This window comes from Mesitornis unicolor, unplaced genomic scaffold, assembly GCF_000695765.1.
Source record: "Mesitornis unicolor isolate BGI_N332 unplaced genomic scaffold, ASM69576v1 scaffold3475, whole genome shotgun sequence".
In the NCBI taxonomy this organism is placed as follows: domain Eukaryota; kingdom Metazoa; phylum Chordata; class Aves; order Mesitornithiformes; family Mesitornithidae; genus Mesitornis; species Mesitornis unicolor.
The window spans coordinates 44591-64092 of record NW_010183292.1 but is presented as its reverse complement, the minus strand read 5'-3'; the positions used below and the strand labels follow the sequence as shown (position 1 = coordinate 64092).

The window sequence follows — 19502 nt, the reverse complement described above, 5'->3', positions numbered from 1 at the left end:
TACCAGTCAGGTAGCTTTGGAGGCCAGGCAGCATCACAGCTCTCGGATACACACAGTCCTACCAACCATAATGCCTGAATTTATAATCTCAACGCTCAGAAATAAACTTGCATGTCTGGTATTTTTAAACAGTGAAGAAAAGCTACGCCATACGGCAGTCAAATTAAACATGATTGCACTGTCCCTTGACAGAACTCTCAAACTAATCATGAGATTTCACCTTCCTTTTCCTATTAGCTCTATGGTAATTAGACATGATTTCGCTGCTAGTTCAGTATGCAGCATGTCAGTGTAACCAGCGATGCAAAACAGATTCATCTTTTAAATAAGAACAATTAGAGAGCAGACAACTGCTCTATACCAAACTTTTCCACCACGTCTCACTTTCAGGCAGAAGTGAAATAATTAACTCATGCTTTAACCTACCTTAGTGCACAAGTGCTCCCTAACTGTTCACAGTTACCACAGCAATGTCATCATCGTGCCAAAGATGCCAATAATTTATAGCAATAGTAATGTCTTCATAATCTTTCATCATACATCTTTATATACATATGTATATTTCATCATCTTTCATGCAAGTACACACATAAAACCTTTGTTTGATGGGAAATCTGTCAATCTGGCCCAAATACTGCTCCTGTACAATGTTATAATTTTAATATCTAGCAAGTACGCTTGTTGTGCCCACATCTGATTGCATACACAAATTTTCTGCTTTCACATTGCATTCATTTAGCCTAATTGCAGGCATTGGCTTTTCCGTGAAAAGAAACAGACTGAGTAAAGAATTATTTCCATTAAGTCTTACATGATGTACTGTGCAAGTAAATTTTGTTCTCCATACACAAGATAAAATATAATCAGCATTGCCAGTCAGCGTGGTTTCTATGGGTGGCATTTTCAGCTCAGATATGCAGATGACAACCCAACTATTCCCCAGAATATCAACAGAACTTAAAATACTCGTTCTTGCCCAGCACACCCTTTTCCTTCAGGCAGCCTGGGTCACAGTCGAGTGATTCTGTGAGTGAAAGTCCTACAGCAGTCTCCTCACATCAGCCTTCCCATCAGCATCCCTTCAGAATACACAAAATGGTGGTTTTTTTAACCAAGACTTAATAAAGCTTTTCATTAAGTTTCTCTTTCCACACTGCAGATATGTCACTGCATCTTTCTCAGTTGGAGACAAGCACAAATGGCTCCTAACATGTCAATAAAAGAGAAAACAGAGACGGGGTGGGGGGAAAAATCCCGTGTCGGTCTCTGAAGGACAGTCTGAGCATATTTGATATTCATTACATTGTATCCTGAAGAAAACCAGCAACCCTGTCAGAAAGGGTAAAACTAGAATTTATGCTCCCTAAGCAGCTAAAGAGTGGGCTGCTTCATTTTTTAAAAAAGACAGTGAATCCATGTGCTGGAGTGTGGTTGAAAAAATGGTGAAAATTTGTGGTAGTGAACAGAATTATGTGAAAACAGAATTTGTAATGGAAAAGAACTGGACCATGGCAGTGGTAATCAAGTTCAGGGGGTAGTGGAGCTCAGGTGAGAATACTGGCGGCAGAGATGTTCACTTCATCCCACTTGAAGCATCTAACACGGGTCTCCAGAACTGTCTGTAGAGGCGGCTTCCCCTCAGCACTGTATGAATTATTTCCTCAGGTGAAAAGGAACCCCTTTCAATGCCAGTTGGGCTGCCCGTGTTCAGGAGAGTTTGACTCACACAGGAACAAGTGCAGCAATAAAGGTTCATAAAGTGTTTTGGAGATTGCAGAGCCATCTCACAGGACTGTAGAGGAGCTCATCCTGGTATACTAAAAAAATGATCTCTAAAATGACGCTTGATATGATGAGGAGCAGCAATCACAAGGAAGAAAGACAACCTGAACACTGTTCAGACAGACTGAAAATTATGAAAGGCATTTACTGTGGCAGGACTTGGATTTCATGCTCAGAGGATACTTTACAATTCTATTTTCCTGCTTGGAGACCTGCTTTGGTCAAACTATTGATGGTCCTGCCCATGATCAGAATTTCTGTGCAGGTCACAGTAGTCCAGAAAGGTATGTACAGACTTAACACTACAGGACTTAATTTTAGAATAAAAAAAAGATTTTAGAATATATTAATCATGCTCTACTTACCAATGGCGTATACTCTACATCATCTCCCAGTAAGCCTGTGTCATTCAAAGTATACTTGGCTTTCTTTAGCACAGCATCCACTGGGCCTTTTTCTACCTGGTGTTTGATAGCCTTGAACAATTTATAAAGAGGCTCCCCAGCATTGTCCTGTTTAAAGGAAGTGAAATCAAATAAAGTAAAAACAAAATATATACTCAATGTATTATTGATTAAAAAAAACAACTCCACAGGCAACAGACTTCAACTCTTACCTTGAGGTACTGATATAAACAAATAGACATCCAGTTAGACAACATTCTCTCAACAACTGTTTCAGATCTGAAAAAGAAAACCAACCCTGAGTATGGTAAGGGAACTTAATGACAAAGTTTTAAAGAAAAACACTGCTTGCTTGAAGTATAATACTTTTACATGCTTAACTGCATGCACTCTCCTAAATGCAATGATTTCCCTATAGAGCCTTGAGAGCATGTACTTGCTTTAGGATAAGTGCTTTGTATTGCTCATCATTCCCAAGTATCTTCAGCTCATTACTGAAAAGCACACATTCTTTATGCAAAATCTTAAATTGAGTCTATGCTGTAAGATCTAAAAAATTAACCCAGTTATGCAGTTACTGAGAAATAACCTCAGATTACAAAGCTATAACATACACAGAGCAAGGTCTTTTATTTGGGATAACAACAGGGTTAAAAACACTAGAGCAAGCCCTTGCTGAATGCACAGTGCAAGCTGATTATGTGTGTTCATTACGGAGATGATGTGTGGGATGAATGCTAGATCATTTGGAATAAAATTAGATTAAGAAGTAATTAAATACTCGGTATTTTATTTTGAAGGAAGGTAGATGTTTCAGTAATCTCAGTGCAGATTCTATGCTATGGTATTCGAATAAGGAAATCTGGTGCCAGGAGTCCTGCCTGTGCCTTCCACAGCTATTCCTCAGGACCTTGTCTTCCTAATATGCTTGGGTCAGGCTATTTCTGGCTTTCACAGAGAGTTAGTATTTTAACACAGTCACCTTGCTAAAGAAATACATTTACAGAAACCCAGAGAACTACAGAAAATACGACAATCATTCAAACCTTCTTAGCATCAGCTTTGGGTTTTTGGCCACAACATACTGCTCCATCAGTTCTAAGAACAGCGTCCTCATGATGTCAGTATAGTATTCTAGCTTTCCATGTAGAGCAACTGTCAGTAAAGATGCAAAATACACTTTAGCTCGAGCAGAGAACTCCCTTTGGTTTTCCAGCGTGTGAATAAACTGAAACAGAAAACAAATGTAAAATCAAGTCAGATGACAAGTTTCTGAAGAACCTCGACACTTGTCTGCACTAAGAGGACAAGCAATATTACTTTAATATTAATCTCCTAGGCACAGAATGGAAAAGTTTTCAGAAGTTTGAAGAAACTGCTTATAAGAAAATGGTGCCTATAATTTGTTTTTAGATACACGCACAGTGTACTGGTCTAACCCAAGGAATGCTTATATACTTTAACTGAAGCCTTATCTAAAAAAGATGCTTTAATTAAATGAAAAAGGTGGTCTGTGACAATGTTTTAAAAGAGAAAATCAATTCCTCTCTCCCTCGATTTCCCAGTCCTTTCATATCACATTACAAAGACACGAATCCAAGCACACCTGGGAATGTGCTCTCATCTGCCATAAACTGTAATGCTACCATTAACTAGCTCAGCATTGGAGCCTCATTTAAAAAATGAGAAAAAGTTAGAAGCCTAAATCTCTATTTAAGGTGTCTGACAATCAGCCCCAGTTTTTGAGAGTGAGCAATTAGCAGTCTCTTCAGCGCTGCTGTGAGCACTCATCAGCCTTGATGAATAGGCCACTTGAGAAGCCTCTGCCTCTCTGGGACAGAGATCCAGCAGATGGCTGCCCGCCCTGACTCCCCTGATGAACCAGGACAGAATCAGCATTCTCAGATCATGTTTCTTAAAAGGCTAAAACAAACTTGTAACAGCAGTTTTTATGCCAGGTGGGGTAATACCTGTTTTCCTACAGCCACTGCAATATTGACTAATTCCACACTATTTGACCTGGCACAGAAATATCATTTTGCCTCTCTGTCCCACCAGGTACCTCTGGCTGTGATGCCACATATCCACAGTGGTTACTGTGGAACCAGAACCATATGAAAATAACTTGTTTTTAATAATTTTGGTTTGGTTGTGCTTGCAAACCTACTGTCTTGCACACACACAGGTCTGCCTAGCTAAGAGACAAGGTAAATCTACTTCAGTACTCACATTAATGAGAAATGATTTGCTATTGAGGAGGTTGGAGAACTGGTTCAAGGCCTGCTCCACAGTCTGCCGCCTGGCCTCAGGAATATCCAGCTTCCCTGTAATCATCACGTCTTTCTCTCCGTCTTTGGAGGGCAAGAAGAAGACTCTGTCTGTGTAGGTTTTGTAGTCCAGTACAGGAATTCTAGCTTCATTGATATCATTTGTCTGATCTTCCATCTCTATCATTAGATCTGAAATATGCAATATAATATAAAGGTTCACTTAAAAAAACCCTGCAGCACCTGTTTTTTAAGCAACACAATCTCTTTGGGTGCCTTATAATGGAGAAAAAGAAACTCAACACCAAAATATTTCATCTCACATTTTCTCTTGTTATTTTCACCAGTTATCCTGTTAACTATGGCCACAGCTACTCCTGTGGTGACATGAGGATAGCTGCCTTTAGCAGAGATGGTTTCTTTGCTGCTGCCTGTCCAGAAAAGGGCTTTAACGGACGTCTGGGTGAATTCATATATATGAATGTAGGACTGTAGCACAGAGACCAAAAAAAGACACCACAGCATTGTTGTCTTGTTTCTTTCTTTCTTTTTTTTTTTTTTCCCCAATGACATTCTGGTCCCTCTGAGTCTAGGTAGTAATAAAAGTTCTTTTAAAAACACATGGCAATCAAGGAAAGAAAGGTTTAAAGTGTAAAGCTCACTAATTTAATTGGAAGGAAGGGGATGGCAGGAAGGAAGAAGGTTAAATGGTTCACTGAAATTGATATTGACAACATTTCTGTGGGACTCAAAAGCTGTGAAGTTCTTAAAAGGGACAACAATTAGGGATTCATCCTGTGGAGCAGCTATTTTAGCTAAAGGCTTTCCAATTATCCAGTACTGCTGATTGACTAGAATATCATGTTAATTAATATAGTGACCTATTGTCTCAGCAATGTTATTGCTCATATTCATTCATATACTTCTCTGTTTTATAGCATTCAGCAAAGCTGAGGGAGAAAGCATCTTGTGGTTTCCAGCTTTGTGGTATTTGTACTTCCTCCCTGATGTCCCTTCCCTTGGCTGTCTTTGGTCCTATGTATTTTAGACTGTCTGAACCTCGTGATGTAAACATTACACTTTCACAGTATGGATACAGAATACTCTCACAGTATGAACTTCACTGTTTCATTTTACTGTCAGCCAAGGTGGATGCAGTTTTGGAACTGGATTACTCCTCAGATGTGCATTCTAATTCCCCAGTGTTTGTGCTTGCTAGAGCAGAGAGGAAACCTTCAGCTCAACGCATAGCAGGAGTCTGAAGCCCCCTGCTAGGAGTGTCAGCAAAGGAAAGGCACCTTCTCCTTTTGGAAGTAGGTGTGAAGTTCCATGGGAGAGGTGGTGAGAGGGAGAGCTGTTAACCTGGATCAATTCTCTCACAGTTCAAAATGCTGTTTGAAATTAAGCCCCTTTGGGAACAGTTCTGGATTCAGACATTTGCTTCTGGTTTGTGTCCGGAACCTGGAAGGAGTCAGTTTTGCAGAGAAAGTGAGCTGGTACAGAAAAAGAACATCCTGTTCCAGAAATGCCAGAAAAACAAGACTGGGAAAGGCTTCCAGCATGGCTGCATTCTTTGCGATAACCCGAGCTCCTCAAATTCATTTCAAATTCATTTCAACTCTAACCTGAAATGGCTGTTTAATTCAATTCTCCTTTTTAGCCACTGACAATATGAACTAATCTATTTCTCCTTAGAAATAAAATATGTGGGGCTTTTTAGTAAAGATTATTTCAACATGACCCAACAGCAAGTGTAATTCAGATAATGAGGTGACATTTCATGGTAATAATTTAGGCCAATATTTGCAATGTTTGCACTCAGATGCCTAATGTAAGTGTTGCAACGAGTAGTTCAACATGTAGAAATGCTGAGTCTTCACACCTCCCGCTGTCTTCCCTGGGATGATGCCTCTGCATTGACACAGAACAATTAGCTAGCTCCTCAAATCAAGCTTCAGGTTTTCCCACGATAAGCAGGGCAAAACGCTGTTTCTTTCCTGTGAGCTTGCCAAATTATCCCTTTGTATGCTGATTGCTGCAAATAAATTTTGCAGCTCTGAAAACAGGTTTTAATGTGCGTACTTGGCACACACAGCCATTGTGTTAAATACTAAGTACGTGGTTAGTCACTATAAAACGTTCTTTCCTCCCTATCAATGGCCACTCACATTAATGGCTATAAGTAACCCCAATCTCAACTTGTTTCTACCCAGTTGCTAATTCTATCCTTCCTCTAGACTAAAGCTACCCATTTCCTTTAATAACCTCAGCTATTTTATTTTTTATGGCTTTCATATGTAATAACAGAATATCTGCTGTATGTCAATGTCAGTAATCAAGATTACTAAGATCTACTAATTATTTGTTCCCAGAAGACAGTTTTAGCAAGCTAGCACCACTGTACCAGGTCATCTTCTGACTGCTCAAGAGGATCCACAGGAGTGCAAATATGTGTCATACCTGTGAATTCCTTCTTGCACCGGTCTCTGACACTCTCTTCCAGGCCTTCAAGTTGTGATTTAATTTTTTCATACTCTCGTTCTGCTTGTTGGCTCTTGCGTCTTTATGGAATAGAGGTAAGATTTTTAAAAGTTTATACACTACAAAAGTAAATAATTTACAACAGTCCTGACTGGAAAGGCAAAGGACTGGAGGACATTTTCATGGTTTTGGTTTATTTTTAAGCACTGGCAACAAAAAGAGAAAGGAGGAGGAGAAAAACAACAGCGGACCAAGTCTCCATTCCGTGTAAATCAACCTGGCACCATCATGGGCCTGCTGCTTCAAAGCACACTTGGGCCAATGATTTAAAATCTAATAAGCCGTAGCTACAAATGCTTTCAATCACAAATGAAGTACAGAAACTCAATATGTATGTACTGAACAAAGATTGCTTGCAATGTATCCTGCACTGGCTCTGAGCTGCCCAGGAGTGTGTCTGGGACTGAGCTGAGAAGGTTGCAGGAGGTCCATGAGGACATCAATGCTGTACAGCACAAGACCATACTTCAGCATTGCTTCAGCTATAGTGATATGCACCATAAGAGTGAAATCCACCCCCTCCTGAGGGACAGTATGATACCCTCATTACTAACCTTAAAATTGGCCTAAGTAGGTCTTAAGTGAAATGCAGACATTGTTCTGGTCCTTTGTGAAGCAGTGTGAATTCCACCATTAATCATGAAATTTGTGTGGGTAACACTTATCTCAGCTGGAAAGGCCAAATTGATGCCTTAGCCAAATCCATCCAGCTCAGACCTACAGCACTGACTGAGGCAGCATAAATGCTGATGGATATGTACACAGAATAAGTTATCTCCTTCACAAGAGGCACTTTAGCTGCCATTTCAAGAATGGATGTGTGCAGCTCAGACTGCAATTGTGTGCTTGGCAAGCCCAGGACCAATTGTTGTGCTTATGTATAAAGGACGGACTGGGCTGACTGACACCAAGGAATTTGGTGTGCGTGAGAGGAATAAATTGGTGCTCATACATATTTCCAGCTGTAACTGCCTTTCTTAACTCTGCAGCTCACAAAAAAGATGAAGATAATTTCTGTAGACTGAGCTGAAAACAATCGAGTAGTACCTTGAAAGCTTTAGCACACAAAACCACCTAATTAAAGGAACTTACCTGTAACAGATGATAGAAATGACGATGATTGCTACCATAGGAATAAGTACCAGTGGCAAAATCAGATTCAGTGGGATGTCACTCACACGTGTATCATATTCCACCCTTCCGAGGATCCATTCCCGGAGTCCAAATTTCACCTAATTAGATAAGCACAGACATTTGTCTCAAAAAGTGCAAATGGACAGTGGTTCACTTCTCAGTTCTCAGTAATTCTCACTAAGTGAATTTCTAGCTCAGACTGCCAAACAAAGGAAACATTTCTGAATATTTTATACTAAATTTAGGTCACTAGCACTTTATTCCATGAAGTAATTTTATTTTGCTTAGCAGAGGAAGAAAAATCCCCAGACTGTCTAGCTACAATTTTACATTCCTGTGTAATGAAGGTAGAAGGCATTTGGCAGCTTGGGACCACTCTTTACGTGTGATGTCTTCTAGACAGCAGGCAGAAGCTGGAGGAAGGAAGAACTGCAAGGAGTTCACGGTACTACAACAACTTTGGAGAACAAATTACTTCAGTTAAGCAGCACTGTATGGGTGTCACTTACACATGAGATTAAATTCTATTGAAAAGGTAACCTACAATGAATTCAGGAAGGTTATTGATGGTATCTCTCTTCTGCCGTTTCTTTGGTTGAGGCTGTACTTCTGGTGGTTCACAATATAAGTCCGTTTCAGTTAGTGTTTTTATGTTGCAAGGCTCATCACCCACAAAAGCCTGGGCCTCATCTATCGTCATGGCTTTGTTCAGGTTACTGCCCTAGATAGAAAATACAAGGCTAAGTCATCATCACAAAGTCTTGGGAGACAAGAAATCCTGAGTTGCAACTTCCCATTTGGATAATTTTTAGCTGCAGATGTGATTTGCACTGCACTGCACAGAAGAGCAGAGCAGTTGGGAATTATGCAATTCCTCTCATTTCCTTCCTGGTGCGAGAAGAGATGTCTCCTCCAATCCCTGGGACCTCTATGGCAAAGGGCATTTCTAAATGTCAGGCTCAGCAGGTGAGGGCATCTCCAGAAAACCCAAAGTATGGCTAGAAAGATAGCAACTGTCTCTGAGAAGCAGGGAGGGAAAGGGGAGCTGACAATGTTCATCATCTAGCAGAGGTAAGGGACTCTACCAAAATTTCCATACATGCAAAATGAGCAACTACCACCTCTTGACAAGTTTACCTTTGCGTTAATAAGTTTGTTGACTTGCTTTTTGATGCCATCTGTGAAGTTCTCAAAAGTTGGGTCTGAAACATAGGCAAAGGAGTGGCTCTCATTTTTTACAACCAAATGATAATGATCCATTAGAATAATAGTGGTAATGTTATAGTTTTCTGGGTCTTCCAGTATTGGTGGGGAAGAAAAAACCACAGTGCTTTTGTTGAGCCTTGTAACAAGGTTTCCATCAAACTGTAAGAAACAAGACAAGAAGAACATGAATATTTTAGAGGCTGTCTTGTTGCTGTACGTAAGTGTTGCTAACTTTAGACTGTAGAAATAAAACCACTGGATTAATATCCTCTCCATACAGCAGAAATAACATAGTATGAGGTATTTTCCGTAAAGAAAATGAAACAAATTTGTTGTAGAAAAAACTGCAGAAAAAACTTAGCCTACAGATGAGTTTCCCTCCAGATTCTGTGGCTTTGGACCACAACGGGTTGATATCATTAAATTGCTCTATGATTAAAAGAGGTTAACATGGCAGCTTTAGTCCAGATCATCTTCTGTACCATTAAGTATCTCAGGTAGATTCTTTTCTACTGACACCATAAAATACCTTGCTGAAATTCAATACAATTACTAAGTGAAATCTCAGAATAAAATGTACCAATTGTCAATGAACCACTCAAGGTAACAACTTAGTTAACCTGTCCTCCATCCCCAGTTACACAAATGTTTTTATCTTAGAAACTCTTCAGTCATTCAGTAACATTAACCACAGCCAGCAAGACCAATAGGAGCCCTCAACAATTCTGCTATCACCACCTCAGTTTCTCACTTTGAGAAATGCAATTTGATTGCTTCTCCCCCACATTTCTGATATTGCCTTATAAGTGGAAGCAAAACAAAAGATCAGAAAAGTTTCTAGTCTTAACCAAGAATGTGTACTGTATGTAATGCTGACGTGACTTAACGTGCTGAGAAGATGCTGAGCATGCATAAAGAGGGGGGTCAGATGTGTTGATAAACACTGTCAAGAATTCTAAATAGACTTTACGACTGTCCTGAGAGTTAAGGTTATCAAGATAATTATGTCCTGCATTTTATGGCCTAAGAAATGTAGGCAGTTTTCTTCTTAAAATCCTTTAAGGATCCTTTTTGTGAACATACTATAGGTGGAATATGCATGATGCAAGAGAGAAAAGAAGACTCAGTACATTGAAGTGTCAGAAAATAAATGGCACCAGCTGTGCAAAGCTGAGTACTCAGCATTGTCTGGATTTGGGTCCTGTTTCAGGCAAATCTCTAAAGCTTGCAGGGGTAGAAGGAGAAAGATAAAGAAAAAAGAAACATTTTCAAATTCTGAAATACATCCACGTTACCACTTGAAGCTTAATTATTTTATCCTTAATTACATTGAATGGAAATAATTTTGAAGCAGAAGACTGCAAGGTACACATGAATGAAAGCCAAGATGGTAGAAGTAGACTTCTTCCACAGAAACCCTGAACCGACCCAGAAATCTGTTCAAACCTTATTCCACTCCAAGCCCAATGAAGTCCAGTGGGCAAACTTAAATGCATTTTTGAAGAGATTTAATGTTATTCATCCAGTGTGATGCCTTTGGGGGAAATAAAGAAAATTACCCTTTTGAGATTCGTTTTCCCTGCTTCTGGACGCTCTGCATATACCACCAGTGAGAAACTCTGGATGAGCTCAAAACCGGTTCCAGTTACTGTAATATTTCTCCCTCCACTGAAAGGCAGAATTAAGAAAGAAGTCAAGTCATTGGCAAACTACCAGTGCTTTATCTTGCACTGCTACTACTTCCACTGCAAACAGCTACATAATGCCTCTATGACAGTTAGATATCTTACAAAAGGGACTTTTGTTAAAGCTGTTGATGACCACACCATTTAAAAGCAGCAATGTCATTCAAACTCATTTTAAAACAGCAGAATAAAAAAAGAGGCAAATTGCTTTGTCAGTATTTGTGGCTTTGCACTGATGTCTATTTTTGCGTGCTTTTACTTCTCCAATGTTTTTGTTAAAATCACTCCACCGACCACACAGAGACAAAGGTGAGAGAGTATTTTCTACAGTCTGTAGGGACCTGGCTTCTCTATTCTCTTTCATTTGCAACACAGTTTAAAAAATAATGCATTCGCATAAGAAGAAGAATGCATGCAAGTGCCAGTGTGAATTAAAGTCACTGAAGTAACATGAATTTAGAGGGATAGCAATCCTCAAGTCAATCCATTAAAGTAAGCTTCAGTTTATATAGAGGCAATTAAAAAAAGTCTTTTAAATCCCCTGAAGTCAATCACTATTGATGTGCCACAAAACCCTCCAGGCCCCAAAACCACCCAAACCAAAAATCAAAAGCAAATACTAAAACCAAATCCTATTTTACATAAGCCACTGCTCAATATTCAAGGAGGCAGGTACCAATTTCTCCAAGAGAAGTCACAGCCAATTTTATTTTTAATATCCTATTTGTAAGGTCACAATGTTATACTTTTTATTGAAAGAAAGTGGAAACATCATGATCTCTCTCTGCCAGCTGTACCCCACTAAGCAGAAAGACCAGAATATTAGGGAACATTTTGCTACAAATATAAGCGTGGCATACGTTTCCTTGGTTTCACAATTAGTACTAGGCAAGCTTTTTTCCAGAAGGAACAGCTACCAGATGGGGTGTTAGTGAGTACCACCACAGAAGAGAGCATACCTTTTAAAAGCGTTATTGAACCCTGATCTAGATTTCCTAAAAAGACACTTTTTTTCCCTCACAGAACAAAAAGATGAGAAGCCATAACCATCCTCTGTTTCAGCTTACTTATCAAATGCTGAACAGAAGAACTGTTAGAAACCTTTTCATTAGAAAACTTTTATATAGGTTATCCTTATAGGATAAAGATTTGTAAGTAATAAAAAGATCATGTTGTCTGACATCATGCTGGAATGCTTCAAATCTCTTTCTTTGAGACATCTTCATTTAAAAGAAGCTCATTACTTTTTATGGTTTCAGAATTTAACTTTGAAGTGGGGATTAAAGTTCAGAGGTTAAACAGAATACTTTCAAACATCAGCTTCAGTTAAAAAAGTTCACAAACTCTACATATCTAAAAACATGCATGGATGGAGTATAGTTGCTAACGGGGTATAGGAGTTTTTATTTCCAACAGTTCTATAGATAATAGTTTTATTATAAATTACACATATTTTAACCCAATTGTAAATGAAGCTATGACAAACATTTCATTTACCTGCTGAAGCTATTTACCGGCAGGAACTTGGTGACAGTAGGGTTCTCACTGTATGAAAACTGCCCTGGTACACTAATGGCCGTGCCCCCATAGGCTATTGTAACTTCTACAGCTTCAACCTTGCTATTAGGTCCTGTAATGCAAACGATCTCGTCTCCAAATTCAGTGCTAGATTGGAGAAGAAAAAGAAGAAGAAACGTCTTCAGTTACTAACATTACAGTGATTTGTAGTCTTTACTGTAGTGCTTAAAAAAGAAATAGGACATTAAAAGCAATAGTGTACAAACACAAGAACAATGTGATATCAGCACCTTTGTGTCATTCCTTTTTTTTTTGGGAGAAGGTTGGCAGTTAATAAAAGGAAAAAGAAGTGAGAGGAACAAGCCAAGGGGCTTTAAGATTAAGATTTTATATAGAACCACTCAGGAGATGCTGAGTGAAAGCATGGATGGATTTGGAGCAGCCAGAGAAACCCCAAACTGGAAAATTCTTTGGATATCTGAATTCTCCCACTTTGGTATTTTTACAGTTGCTTCCAGCTGGAGCCTCTGAGAGAGTTTCTGTCTGAATGTTATGTGCAGAGCTCCATTGCACGGGATGAGTCATGAAGAGATAGACAATGGATTTATGCAATTTCTAAAGGCCAGAAAAGGTTAGTACTTTATGAAAATACAGCTCTGTGTTGTCGGTCACTCAGGGTACGTACACGTTGCAGGGCTGGCTACCGACTGAAACTTGAACATCCTTCTTGGAACCGGTGGCCAGGTTTGTACCAGTGATGGTAAGTGTGGTTCCACCCGCTTGTGGACCGCTTTCAGGCCTTGTTCCAGAAGGATGAGGTTCCTGCAAAGAGGAGATGGCCAAACTAATTAAGAAAACTAAAATAAAATTTACACCAGTATTAATTGGTATAACAGCTAATAGAAGTTTGATATTACTACATGAAAAATAATAAAATTAAAATAATGACAGACAACTCTTCTAACAGAAAACAAATTCTTTCATTATCATGGTGAAGCAAGAAGTAAAAGATGATGTGAATGCACTTATGTTTTTTCCACACTGTACTTTATGTAGTTTTATATGAATTTAAATTCCCTATTTACAAAATGGAGAGTTAACTGCCTCTTTAAGTCTGTGAGAGCTTCCTGTTGGATATCCTGTTTTCATACTTATTTTAAGATTTCTCTCTTCCTTATGGCTGAGTCTGCCTTCACCTTTCCTTACCCTTTCCTACATTCTGTGTCAGCTACAAGAGACAGAGCGAGGGTACTAAACAGAAAGAATATTAAGAGTCCCTTTATCCAGAAGGCTCTTAATTGCAGTAACATTGTTATCCTTTTCTTGAGCAATGGGCTTGCAAAGAAAGAACATCCGAAAATGCTAAACTTTTCTTTATGCATCTATAACCTTGGAGAGAATTTCTTAAAATCAATTGAAACAAGCAGACACGCTTCAGATAGTTATGAAACTCATTGGAAATTAAAATTTCTAAAATAAGTTCCCTCCTTTTGTTCTCAATTCAGTCTTTGTTTCTGTGATTGTATCCCGGGAGCTATGACAAATACTGTAAATTAACAGAGAGGGCTTTTCATGAACAGTGTGATTTAATTACTTCATCCCTAAGTAGTCCCTGCTTCCAGTTGAGAAAAGCATCCTTATTCAGGATAACATTGAAGCCACTGAATCAAGAGGATGATCGAAGCTGTGTAAGCTGCACAAGATGGGCTACCAGCTGGCTCCAGGCCTGCAAAGTCTGGTGACCCCACAGCCTGGCTGTGCCCGCAGACGTGCCACAGGCCTCGTGCAGGGGCGGCAGCCATTGGACATGCAGGCAGCAAGGTGGTCCACACAGGCAGCACAGTGGTCCATGCAGGCAGCTGCCACATGTGCTGTGCACACAGATGGGATGCCAGGTCCACATGTGCGGTCCATTGCTACAACGGACCCTGCATTTGCCAAAGCCTACCAGATCAACAGCTTAGGGAGGCTGTGAGTAGGTAATGCTTTTTCTGATGTATAACTGTGCTTCTTTATCCACATTCAGACACACGCTTTCCTTAAATGAGTCAAATAAGCAGTAAGCTTATTTCCCAATCTCATGTATATTTGTAAATGGCATCTGTTCTCCTCCTGCTGATAATAAAGTCCAGGCTTGGGGCTACTTCATATGAAACATACAAGAACAAAGCAAGAGCAAAGAAGTCTGAAAACTTCTCTTGCTGATGAGGGTTTCCCTGATCACCATCACACTGCACTGTCTCCCACTTGAGGGGGAGGAAAAGTCCTGCTCAGAAACAGAAGGCAGCAAGCCCCCACCTTACTGGTCCTGGAGCAAAACCCTTTGCCCATAGTGTTTTGCTCAGGCACAGATCGTCATGTCTGTGTCAGTTTATAGCTACAAATCTGAGGGCCTACAAATGGCAGGGAGGAGGGGGACTGACGAACAGCAGTTCGGTTCAAAGCTCGGTGAGCCATCGACAGCTTTTTAACAAGCAGCAGGAAACCGTAAAAATGCATCCAATTGACCTTGTGGTTACTTTACAAATTCGTTTTATTGAAGCACAGATATTGCAGAAACGCAGAGAGCTCGTCCTTGCTGTGCTTGTTTTATATTTTCATGTCTGAGCAACTTCCCTCCGAAGGAATGCATCATGGTTCAGCACACTTCACAAATCCACAATGACAACTGTAATTTGCTCTCAAGTCATTGAGCTTTAGGAATATGCTTTAACACTAATTGGGTGTCAATTGCTTTTCTTCCCTGAGAGAAATCTGTTTGTAAACCCTTCACTCCTCAAGATGTACGTTGCTGCAGCATATGACTGCTCTCACACGCTAACCTTTGATTTTGTTTTAATTTAATACTTCACTCGGGTTACAAGATTTTATGTAGTGAAGTGATTCAAAGTAATTTTAAAGCATTTTGTATGCAAAAAGAAGCCTTGATTCAATATAATGGAGTTGAGTAAAACTTGCTCATTTAGGTCTAAACAACCCTCTCTGTGCATGCTCTTCTTTGGATTTAATTGCTTGCTGATTTAAGCTAAATTGAAATAAGTCACACCAGGGTAAATAAAAACTTTGAGGGGGTCAGTTTTTAAAAAGTCACACTTGAAGTTTAAATTAACACAAGTCTAGACATGCGTTTCGCAGAAATGATCATTTGTGTGGTTTTTTGTAACACAAGTTTGTTGCTAAAATATAACAATCAAAAGTGTATATAAAATACGCAGTCAATAAATTGCTTACAAAAATGTATCAAATACTTGAAGTGTAACCTCACCACACGGACAGAAAACCACACCTTTTATTGACTTCATATTAAATCTGAATTACTGTAAATTGCTAAATATGCTGAACCACTGCATCATCCACAGTAAAAATCCACAGCAATGATTACTGCACAACATGCTCAGGATAGCTTTCAGCCAAAAGGATCCCCCAAGAACCACTAAAGAATCAGTATGGACAAATTCATTATCCCTGAACCTCAGAAAAGCTACTTAAAACTTGTAGCTTTTTCCCTAAATACTGCCTCCACCGAAAGCCTGGTCTCCTAGGACAGACTTAGGAAGGAAAGGAACAAGGAACCACTTAAAGGTAAATCTTTAAGCAGAGACTTAGGATGGAAAGGAACAAGAAAAGGTTTTGAAGCATCACACACCACTGTAACCTCACCATAAAAAATAAAAAGAAGCTGAGAACTTCTGCTAGTTGTGTTCATTTCTTCCTGTAAAATATGTGAAATAATTGCTGTTAAAGCTCTGCTGGGCAACTCTGGCAGGGCATCAGCTGGCTCTTCTTGCTTGCTAACAACCAGTAAATACCAAGTGAGCAACGAACTTGAACAGAACCATCCAGCACCACTTTCTGTGCAGAACCTTTTAGGTTTGCTCTCTAGGAATCGGGATATATAGGTAACCAAACAGCAAAGTTAGCTCTGCATAAGACAACAGCAATGGGGAAGCAAAACAAGTATCTAAGTATCTGTTCCATTTTCCCCAGAAACTGTTTTTTCTTAGCAAGAATCCAACTCTGCTGGAAGTTAAAGCCCAGCTATGCTGGATGGGAGAACACGCCACCCACATCTTACCCCATCCACACCTCGCCCCATCCACAGCACAGCCGCACCATGGACCCCACACTTCCATGGGAAGCAAATGGAAAAACGAGGCCAAGAACCACTCTGAGAGCCAAGACAGGGAGCAGCCATGGAAGAAGTGGACTAGTTTAACCCCTTTTTTTTTTTCCACTTTAATCGCTAGTTTTGCAGCAGTTCCTCAAAAGACGATTTTAAACCAGCTTGACTCAAAGTATTCATATTTAACGTATTTAAAGTAATTTTGCAAATACCAAGAGCTCTCCAGAGACCAAATAATGTGGATGCCTCATAAAAATGATCTAATAAGGAGAAGCGGAACTCTGCTCTGTGTGCAGAGGAATGCTTCAGCACGACTGCTAAGACAAAGCATTGTACAATAACAGTTTGTTACTGTAAACTTGTCAAGAAAATGATTTGATTATCTTTAACTTGCTATTTTCTGTTTCATATTTTCCCCCTTTCCCTTTCTCTTAAGAACTTGCCAGAAAAAATAAGTAGTTACAATAAATTATCAAGAATTTCAACACTTTTAATAACCATTTTATTGCAAAACCAGTGTGCTATGAGCAAGTTTTAGTGCTCTTCTAAAATATTCATGGATGGCTCAAAGAGCAAAGCTACATTGGCTCACCTGGCGGTCTTCTTAAGAGTACCAATAAAGAAAAAAAATTCGTTCACCCAAATGCTCAACCGGAAAGCATTTTTCAAAAATGCAATTAGGTAGATAGGATCAGCAGGAGAATAATATTTTGCTGGGTGCCAAGATAATTTGAAAAACTACTGCCAGTGGTGGTACAAGCCTCCAAGAAGAATGGTACCTAAGGAGAAGGTAGTCCCTTTCCATGGCTGACGTGGCTCTCACCAGTGGGACAGGGAGGTTCAGACCCTTGGAAGCTGCCAGGTCTGGTCCTGCACAGTCTTATCGCACGCAGTCCAGCAAAGCTGCACTTAACCCACAGCTCTACATTGCTTATCATAGCCCTGCATGAGAGTCCTTCTCCTTGCAGAGGAAAATGAGGGGCAAAGGATAAATCTTTCACTGCAAACCTTGTTTGAGGGATAATAGAAATGCTGCTTTTACCAAGAGGCAATTCCCTTTGATTTGGATTCAACCCTGAGCAATACTGAACGTTCAACCACTACAAACCGCACTGATAAACCTGAAGTGCTGCAAGATCAGAAAAGTCACCTTTTCAAAATTCCCTCAAGGACTTTTTCTCTCCTTGTTTCTGCTCTTTTCTCACTTCAGTTTCTGCATCAGAAGTACGCCTGCCGTCATAATAAATACCTGCTTTCATTTTCACCCCTCTGCACCTTGGGATTTTTGTTCGCTCAGTCAGAAAGTGCCTGGGGAAGTCACACTTTCTCTAACATCGCAGCACAGTGCACCACTATAACACCACACCATAGTGCTCAGTGCACTGTGATGTTAAGCAGAACACTTGATTATGTGTCCTATATGGAATTTGTAGCTGTCTTGTAATAATTCTTCTGGAAAACGTCAGCCCTTGTGAGGACTTGGCAATGCTTGATTTCTCATGGACAAGGTAAAATTTAAACAACCCTGCAAACATTAATTTAACCCTTGTTTTATAATTCCTTAAAGTGTAGAAAATCATAATTCATATATATTAGGTTGGCCAAAAAGTAACTACATTTTTTTAATAGATGGACATACATGTCTTGAAATTCATTTTAAACCGCAAATTCATTACGTAACTTGACAGCTGACATGTCAAGCTTCTTTTAGGAAAAAAAAAAGCATGATTTAATTAACAATTGTATACTTGGCATCAATTTCAAAATTGAAAATCAAAAGGAATGTTTTCATCATATTTTGTTGTTCTACTTCCAAAATGGAAAAAACGCTGTGCAAGCTCATAAAAAATTATGTGATGTGTACGGTGATGATGCCTTAAAACCACGGCAGTATCAGAATGGGTTTGCTAAATTTCAGTCCAGAGATTTTGATGTTAAAGATGCACCACGTTCAGGAAGGCCAATTGAATTTGATAACGACAAAATAAAGGCATTGATTGAATCCAGTTGGTGTTTAATGACATGAGAGATTGCTGATCATTTTAACATATCGAAATTGAATGTTGAAAACCATTTAAAACAACTTGGATATGTTGGGAAGCTCTGTATTTGTCTACCACATGAGCTCAAGGAAATTCATCTCACTAAGCATGATGACATCCGTGATTCTCTCTTGAAACGTGAAGAAAATGATCCAGTTTTTAAACGTATGATAACAGGCAATGACAAGCGAATTATCTACAACAACGACAAATGAAAAAGATCATGGAGCAAGCGTGATGAACCAGCTCAAAGCACTTCAGAAGCAGATATTCACCAAAGGAAGGTTGTGCTGTCAGTCTGGTGGAATTTCAAAGGTTTTGTGTATTTTGCATTGCTTCCAAGGAACCAAACCATTAATATGGACATGTACTGTCATCAACTGGGTAAATTAAATGATGCCAACAAACAGAAGCATCCAGTATTGGTGAATCGCAAAGGTGTTGTGTTTCTCTATCATAACGCTAGACCACATTCAAGTTTGGTCACTCATCCAAAATTGTTGCAGCTTGGATGGGATGTGCTACCACATCCACCATAGTTAACAGACCTGGCACCATCAGACTACCATTTGTTTTGTTCTTGACAAAATGCCTTGAATGCTAAAACCTTCACTGATGGATATGGGGATATCAAATCACTCTTGGAACTGTTGTTTGCCAATAAAGAGAACTTTTTTGAGCTCAGAATCATGAAGTTTCCGGAAAGATGGCAAAAGATAATTGAACAAAATGGACACTATATTGTTTAATAAAGTTTTTGTTTCCAATGAAGAATTTGCCTTTCCTTTATCCCACACACC

The 19502-nt window shown here is 39.4% G+C and overlaps 1 protein-coding gene across 1 annotated transcript in view; it reads right to left on the bottom strand.

The window, feature by feature from the left end:
• Positions 1 to 19502, bottom strand: part of PLXNB2 (plexin B2) — a 78166-nt gene that overhangs the window by 17689 nt on the left and 40975 nt on the right. The window contains exons 15-25 of the mRNA XM_010184063.1: positions 13223 to 13359; positions 12517 to 12684; positions 10894 to 11002; positions 9266 to 9493; positions 8673 to 8849; positions 8087 to 8226; positions 6914 to 7014; positions 4416 to 4645; positions 3233 to 3414; positions 2399 to 2465; positions 2148 to 2294 (exon numbers count right to left, since the gene is read on the bottom strand). Coding sequence (XP_010182365.1) covers positions 2148 to 2294; positions 2399 to 2465; positions 3233 to 3414; positions 4416 to 4645; positions 6914 to 7014; positions 8087 to 8226; positions 8673 to 8849; positions 9266 to 9493; positions 10894 to 11002; positions 12517 to 12684; positions 13223 to 13359 — 1686 coding nt within the window. The remainder of the gene's footprint in view (positions 1 to 2147; positions 2295 to 2398; positions 2466 to 3232; positions 3415 to 4415; positions 4646 to 6913; positions 7015 to 8086; positions 8227 to 8672; positions 8850 to 9265; positions 9494 to 10893; positions 11003 to 12516; positions 12685 to 13222; positions 13360 to 19502) is intronic.